Here is an 8,514-nt window from a genome sequence, read left to right on the forward strand (position 1 = left end):
TGTTTCTCAAGCAACAGTTTCCGCTGTTACCACAGTCGGCGTAGGGGCAGTCAGTCGTCGGCGCGTCGTTACCGCAGTCAGTTGTTGCAACCTCTGCAGTTTGTCGATGCTGCCGCATTTTCTTTGATCAAGAGTTTCCGCTGTTTGCCGTGAGGGGAAATATTTTTTCAGTCCTTGCCGATAACTTTCTTCTTGGGCTAAAGTTTAGCCCGTACTTCTTGTGATACAGTGTTAAGTATCACCATTTAGGAGTAGTCCAGCAGAGAACTTTGGACCTCCAAAGTGTCTTCGATATTTGGTGTTTTTTTTGGTTTCTACCAAGGCTCTCTTCACCGTCCATGCCTTGTTGTAATAGCTCACTGAGAGTTGTTCTAATGCCTTGTTGTAACAGCTCACTGAGAGTTGTTCTATGAGACCGCCCGTTGATTTGGCTCGTTCGATGTTAGGGGTTTCAGATTTGTCCCCAAGTACGGATTGATTCTCACCAGTTCTTCCACCTTCACGTTCTGTCATTGACGTGCATATGACGTTAAGTCGTGAGGGGAAGAAAAGTTTAGTGCCGCTGCAGGGTAGTGTAATCCTTGTAGGTCTGTTGCTGTATAGGGCAGTTAAGTCCATGAAGGTTTGTTGCTGTTCTGGACAGTAAAGTCCTTGAAGGCTTGTTGTTGTTAGGGCAGTTAAGTCCCTAAAGGTTAGGACAGTGAAGTCCTTGAAGGTTCGTTGTTGTTAGGGCAGTTAAGTCCCTAAAGGTTAGGATAGTGAAGTCCTTGAAGGTTCGTTGTTGTTAGGGCAGTTAAGTCCCTAAAGGTTAGGATAGTGAAGTCCTTGAAGGTTCGTTGTTGTTAGGGCAGTTAAGTCCCTAAAGATTCGTTGTTGTTAGGGCAATTAAGTCCCTAAAGGTTCATTATTGTTCAGGGTGGTTAAGTCCCTACAGGTTTGTGGTTGTTAGCCTTTGAAGGCCTCCCATATGTTACTCATGGAAATCATGTTCTTGAAGTTTTGTTGTTGTTCGCCACTATTGATGGCAATCCAGTCCTTATAGTTTGTGTTGCTTGCTGCTGCAAGTCATCATCCATTTTTTATAGAAATCTCCCTCATCCATTGCCGTCCAAGTTGAAGTTTCATGGTGCTAGTTCGCCCTCATCCATTGCTGTCCAAGTTGAAGTTTCATGGTGCTAGTTCGTCCTCGTCCATTGCTGTCAAATTTGGTTTATTGACGTTCTCTACAATTGAGTTTGACTATTCCAAGCTTGGTTCATACAATCTTGTATGATCCAGCTTGAGGGGGAGTGTTGTAATTTGAAATAATATCTTTAGAATCTTCCTAATTAGAGGAAATAGATATATAATCTTTTATTTTATTTTACTTTCCTAGTTTCCCTATTTCCCTTTATTTTACTTTCCTAGTTTCCCTATTTCCCTTTATTTTACTTTTCTAGTTTCCCTATTTCCCTTTTTAGGAGAATTAGATTATTACAAATAAAGAGTATCATAATGTATTTTTTATGATTGAGAATAATAAATCAGTTTTATTTTACACACCCTCCATCTCCTAACATTACCCTCCGCTCCTTTAACAACCTTGTCCTCAAGGTTGAACTCAGGATATTTGTCTGCCATAGTACTCTTGTCCTCCCAGGTTGCGCCCTCTTTTACCTCTTCTTGCCATTCCATCAGGACTTGCTGCACCATCTCTTCCCCTTGCTTTACTTGTCTACTTTCCAAAATGCGAATTGGGTGAAAGGTAGGTCCTTCCGCTTGTAACTCTGGTGGCAGCTCTTTCTCCACCTGCTGTTCACCTACTACTTTCTTAACCTGGGACACATGGAAGACCGGGTGTATCCTAGTTGTTTCCGGCAACCGGAGCTTACACGCAACTGCTCCCACCTTTTGTATTACTTGAAATGGGCCGTAGTAACGAGCTGCCAATTTTGGATGAAGTCTCGAGGGCATAGAGGACTGCCTGTGGGGTCGAATCTTCAAGTAGACCCAATCCTCCACCTCTATGTCTGTTGGTCGCCTCTTTTTGTTCATCCGCTGCACCATTAAATCCTGTGCCCGATTTAAATGGAATTTCAACTGCTTGATAGCCTCATCTCTCATTAACAAATCCTATGCAACTGCTTCGACTGGTGTTTCCCCTGGTATGAACCTGCTAAGGGATGGTGGAGCTCTCCCATATACGATCTCAAAAGGTGTGCATCTGGCTGCACTCTGATAACTGGTATTGTACCAGTATTCAGCCCAAGACAGCACTGTACTCCAATTTTTCGGCTGTTCCGAGCAGAAGCAACGCAAGTAGCCTTCCAAAATCCTATTTATCACCTCGGTTTGCCCGTCTGACTCAGGATGATATGCAGTACTCATCCTGAGTTGGGTCCCCTGCAACCTAAACAGTTCTTTCCAGAAGACGCTCAAGAACAAAGGGTCCATGTCGCTCACAATTGAAACTGGAATGCCGTGTAGCCTTACTACCTCCTTCACAAAAACCTCCACCACTGTCTTCGCTAAATACGGATGCTTAAGCAGCACAAAGTGACTATACTTGCTCAGCCTGTCAACAACCACCAAAATTGCATCATAGCCTTGGGATTTTGGCAGCTTAACTATGAAATCCATACTCACTTCCTCCCAAATTGCGTGAGGTATGGGTAGTGGCTGCAGTAGTCCTTGTGGAGAAGCTGCTAGATATTTATGTTGTTGGCACACCAATCAGCCAGCCACAAAATCTGTCACCGATTTTTTCATTCCCATCCAATACAAGGATTGGGCTATCTTCCTGTATGTTCTATAAACTCCTGAGTGACCTCCTGTGTTTGTTGAGTGGAACTCAGCCAAGAGTCTAGGGATCCATCCTGATTTCGCCGACAACACCAATCTTCCCTTGTAGTGGAGTCTTCCCTACTCTAGCGTATACGCTGAATGGGCATCGGGGTCCTTTTAAAGATCCGCAATCACCTTCTTCAGCACCTCATCCTCTTCTACCTCCGTCAACACCTCTTTGAAATCCTGCCAGTAAGGCCTGGCTATCACCCTCAGCTCCTTTTCCTCCTCTCCCCCTTCACTACGGCGAGATAGGACGTCCGCTGCCCGGCCCGGTTAGTTTTTCCAGCCTTATACAATCTCGAAGTCATATCCCAAGAGCTTTGCCAACCAGTTTTGTTGGTTCTGGGTGGTGATCCTCTGTTCCAGCAGGTATTTCAAACTCTTTTGATCCGTATGCACCATAAACTTCTGCCCCAATAAGTACGACCTCCAGTGCTGAATCGCTAAAACCAACGCCATCAACTCCTTTTCATAAGTCGATTTGCTTAACGAGCCTTCAGCCAATGCCTTGCTGAAATAAGCGATGGGTTTCCCTCCTTTCGTTAACACTACCCCAACACCCCCTCCTGAGGCATCACACTCAATGTGGAAAGGTTGGCCAAAATCAGGGAGTGTTAAAAATGGTGCTGAAGTTATAGCTGCCTTCAATTTTTCCATGGTCGCCCTGGCCTGCTCGTTCCACCCAAATTGCCCCTTTTTTAAAAGTTATGTTAAGGGCTTGGCCATTTTCCCGTAGTATCGCACAAAGCGCCTATAATAACCAGTTAGGCCTAAGAATCCTCTCAAGGCCTTCAAAGTTCTTGGCTCTTCCCACTCCATAACCGCCCTTATTTTCTCCTTATCCATCACAACACCTTTTTCTGAAATCTGGTGGCCCAAATACCGAATTTGCTACCTCCCGAATTCGCATTTCTTTTTGTTGGCCACCCACCGATGCTGTTCCAATAACTGTAACACCAGTTTCAGTTGCTCCAAGTGATCCTTCTATGTGGGGCTATATACTAAGATATCGTCGAAGAAGACCAGCACACATTTCCTAAGGTACTGCTACAGCAAACGATTCATCGCACTTTGGAAGGTGGCTGGTGCATTAGTGAGGCTAAATGGCATCACTAGGAACTCAAAATGGCCCTAGTGAGTTCGGAACGCTGTTTTGGGTACATCTCCTTCTCCCATCCTGATCTGATGATACCCAGCTTTTAAATCTATCTTGGAAAAATATTTAGCTCCCTTTAATTCATCCAATAGCTCTTCTATCACCGGGATGGGGAATTTATCAGGGATGGTTGCTTTGTTCAAAGCCCGGTAATCTACATAAAAACGCCAGCTTCCATCTTTCTTTTTTACTAAAATAACCGGACTAGAATAGGGGCTCGTGCTTGGTCTAATTATCCCTGCTTTCATCATATCTGCCACCTGTCTCTCAATCTCTCCCTTCATGAGGTGGGGATATCTATACGGACACACATTCACGGGATCCGCCCCTTCCTTAAGGGGTATTCGGTGCTCCATATCTCAAAGTGGGGGCAGGCCTTGCATCTCCTGGAACACTCGAGGGTGTATGTTCAGAACTGCCTCCAACTCTGCCTTCTGCACATCAGTCAAATCAGCTTGCCCTTCACCGTTCACCTCTTTCTCCACTAGGCCCAGATCCCAAACCAACGTCCACGTCTCAACATCTGTCAGTTTTAATAAAGTTTTTGGTTCCACCAGCTGTCTGGATAAAGCAGGGTCACCTTTTACCTTCACCATCTTACCCGCCAGGTTATACACCATGGTCATCTCTCTCCAGTTAATCATCACCTCTCCCAACTTAGCTAACCACTCAACGCCCAAGATGATATCCACAACCCCTAGTTCGAACACATAGAACTCCTCCTCCACGATAGTTTCCTCCAAGTTCACCTGAACCTTCTCACAACGTCCTCGTGTCATTTTCTTTTGCCCATCTCCTAGACTCACCGTATACGGTGGTGTGTCTGCTATGGGTAGCTTCAGTTCCTCCGCTAACCTCCGGCTGATGAAGTTGTGGCTTGCGCCACTATCTATGAGCACTACCACTCCTTTTTCTCCAATCCTCCCTGTCAGTTTCATTGTTTTGGGTTGAGTCAACACTTTGGCTGAACAGGCCGACATCTCCATGGGTTTCTTCTCTAGGTCTACCACCTCTTCACTCACGCCTTCCTCCTCATCTTCCGCCAACAGTAACACGCGCAAACTTCTCTCAGTGCAACGATGGCCAGGAGCGAAAGGGCCCCCACAACGAAAGCATTGACCCTCTTCCTTCCTCTTAAGGAATTCTGGGTAAGGAAGATTCCTCACCATTCTTCCCCTGTTATCGCTCCCTCCGGTAGATTTCACCCTCGCGTTAGTGCTCGTCGCGACTCTGTCTCTTCTCGTCGACCCTATACTCTCCGTTCCCCCGGACGGGTTCATCGGGGGTCTATTGGGTTCCGATCACATCACTAACCCAGTCGCGCGCAACCCTGATGGGTTAATTTTTAACCCATTCCAACTTCCCCCTTTCGTCCTGAGCACCGCGTCCTCCACATCTCTCGCGATTCTCATCGCCACCGTCAACTCCTGGGGGTCCTGAATTCACACCTGCCCCTTCATGTCCTCGCGCAAACCTGCAAGGAAATAACCCAACACCTGTTCTTCCGATACGCCCCTGGTTTGCCCTACTAGTATTTCGAAATCGCGAACGAACTCTTCCACGGTACCCTCCTGCCGCAGGGTCGCCAATCGTTCGAACACCGTCCTCCGGAATCTGCCTCCAAAGCGATTGACCATGGCTGCCTTAAGGCCTTCCCAAGAACGGTTCTTGGCCTTTTCTTTCCAAAACTTAAACCAGTAAGCCGCACTGCCCTCCATGCTAACATATGCGAGCTTCATCTTTTCTTCTTCTCCCGTCACTTTGTGTATATCGAAAAATCGCTCCGCCCTATTGATCCAACTAAGGGGTTCCAGCCCTTCGAATGTGGGCAAATCCACCCGTTTCCGCCACGGTCTCTGATCTTCCTGGCGGTCGCCGACCCCTCTGCCTCCAACATCCTCCTCTCGTCGTCGTGGATTCTCGTTCACGGAGCTATCGTCTGATTACCCCTCCGTGTTATTAACCTGCAGCCCCAGTATCCTCATTATCTGTTGTAAGTCCCTTTGTACTACGGCAGACTCCGCCTTCATCCCCTCCATAGTGATCTCAATTGCCTCCAATCGCCCCTTCGTACTTCTCTCCATTATTGTTTTCGTGCCCAAATTGGATCCGGCAGGTCGGACCAAATGTTAGGTTTCTGATCAAGAAACCTAAGGAAACTCACTCTAACACACCAGGATGACTGTATAACTCTTCTTTGTATTAACAACAGCAAGAATACAATGTACAGTGAACAATTGAGAGCTTAACCTCCCCCACAAGAATAATAGTTTCCTGTTAGAATTCTACTAAACAACCAACCAACTCCACATAGCTATTCAATAGCCATTTATACAATCGAACTCCCGCCCTTCCTAACTGCTAGGCAGTTAGGAATTCAAAGTTTTATTCCTTCTCTCGTATACCCTCCATCTCCTAACAGGTACGCTATACAGATTTCACACAAAATGCATATCTACAAGCATCATAATTTTTACCCCATCACTAAAAAACTATTAGCAGTTTCAATCCAACCCAGATGCTTCCTTCTAAGCATTGCCCATCTGGCTAATACAAGCACTGGGAGATGATATTGTAGTTTATGAACTACATAAAGCGGCTGTCATTTGAAATAGAATGGAGAAATGCCAATAATATAATATCTACACAGATAGAACATGGATTTTGAGTGGTTATACTTCCTATGAACAAATCATAATCGCTACCAATAAATAAACAAAAAAGTAGAAGCAGAAAAATGTTAACCTTTAAAACAGCAGATCGAGAATTAATAGACTTGTGAATAGATTTATCAATAACAATGTCTTCATTGATTTTAACACCGCCCATCTGTTGCCAATGCTTCAAAGACGTATTTGATGCTCGAGCAATAAATTGGCAACTCCAGTAAACTAGACAAAAAAAAGCATTAAGAACCAGGTACAATATAAATTCAATATATAGGAGATTGGCATTTCTTTACCAAACCCACCCTCCAAAACCCGCAAAAAACATTACAAAAGGTGCATATAAAAGAAGAAGCGAGAAAAAAAAATGTCTTTCGCACAAGGGGCATACATGCATCATGGTAAATAATCAAAGCTATGCATTCACAACCATTTGCTAGCATACAACATATGCACTTATTAATGAACCAAAAATGGAATAGTTTGCTCACCATTTACACTAGGGAATATGACAGGATAACATGGACCCTGAAGTTGAAGAGAGGAATTTCTCATTTCGGGTGTAAGGAACTCGAAATAATCATAGTTCCTATTAGCCCAATCCGTCATAGAAAGACGAATATCTCCTTCTGGATAATCACACACCCAACTAAGGGAATCTTCGGAAGGTATAGGGCACTCAGACAAGCATATACTGCGGGCATCCCCCAGTTTGAATTTGCTATCCTTCAGTCCACTCTCATAAACCTGATTAGGATTTTGCCAATATCTGAGCTCCAATTCACTGAGGACAGGGTGGGCATGCTTGTCCCCGCACAAATTCCCTTTGTAGTCCAGTCCATAAGTAAGCCTGGTAAATCACAGTGCCAGTAATCACAAGTTACATAGTGATAACAGAAAAAAGGAGAACAAAAGAAATGGGCTTAATGCTACTACATATGCATGTGTCAGTTATCAAAATTGAATGACTTAACCCACCTGTTATCTGAAAATCAGAATTTATGGTAATCTGAACCATTCCTTGCACAGAAATGAGAAAAACCATTTACCAAGAAAATGACATTATTTTTTATAAATGCTTAATAGAGTAAAGTAATCAAAGCCTAAAAAAAAGGCATAGACTACAAGCAACAAAAATGTATTCTCCACAAATTTCACCAAACAGCAAGCACACAGATAAAGTTGTAAACTTTAGATTACTCACCTTAGTGGGTTTCCTTGGTTGAAAGCAAAGCTGGAGTTGACAACCATTGCTACTGAAAAAGCTATGAAGATCACAAGAACAGTGATGTCCCTGCATTTCCTGTTGTGTCTTATGATTCCACCCATTTGGGTAACTCCGTCACTTGATGGGAACCTACCTATGACTGCACCCAAAGGACCCCTCATTCTTCAAGTATGTGTGTCTCTACCAGGTTGCAAACTTTGATTCAATTTAGCATTTGGGAGAGAGGAGAGTGAGGAAGAAGGGCAGCGGAGCATAAAGAAGCTAGGGAGCGTGAAAAAGGTGTGTGAATAAGGAAGTGTATTTAGATTTGGGTTTATTATATAATATAATAATAAAGTAAAGTTTATGACATGCTAAGACAGATGTTCAAAAGTAGGTGTTATTTTAACGGCATGTCTGTGGCTTCTCGGAAGACAAGACTCGACATGCTCGGTGATAACTCTCTAGTTTTTTTTTTTTTTTGTGTTAAAATCTTTTTTTTTATAGATTTTTAATAAAAATAGAGTTAATTTCTTTACTTTAGATAAATAAATTTGGCTTAAAGAATTAGATTTTTTTTTCTTTTAGAAAAAAAATCAGAAATGAAAGGGTATAGTTCAAATTTTTTTGTTTTTGGTTTGGTATAACTGTTTTGATAT

General features: G+C 43.6%; 1 protein-coding gene across 2 annotated transcripts in view; it reads right to left on the minus strand.

Moving 5' to 3' along the window:
• The window catches only part of LOC108340550 (choline transporter protein 1), a 28,960-nt gene extending 20,777 nt beyond the window's left edge, over positions 1–8,183 (minus strand). The window contains exons 1-3 of one of the 2 annotated variants that reach the window (XM_017578012.2): positions 7,853–8,183; positions 7,140–7,498; positions 6,728–6,873 (exon numbers count right to left, since the gene is read on the minus strand). In XM_017578012.2, coding sequence (XP_017433501.1) covers positions 6,728–6,873; positions 7,140–7,498; positions 7,853–8,037 — 690 coding nt within the window. In that variant the 5' untranslated portion in view covers positions 8,038–8,183. The remainder of the gene's footprint in view (positions 1–6,727; positions 6,874–7,139; positions 7,499–7,852) is intronic. The other variant, XM_017578011.2, reaches the window with a different exon arrangement.
• Positions 8,184–8,514: the final 331 nt, after the last annotated feature.

The sequence above is a fragment of the Vigna angularis genome, chromosome 5, assembly GCF_016808095.1.
Source record: "Vigna angularis cultivar LongXiaoDou No.4 chromosome 5, ASM1680809v1, whole genome shotgun sequence".
Taxonomy (NCBI): Eukaryota; Viridiplantae; Streptophyta; class Magnoliopsida; order Fabales; family Fabaceae; genus Vigna; species Vigna angularis.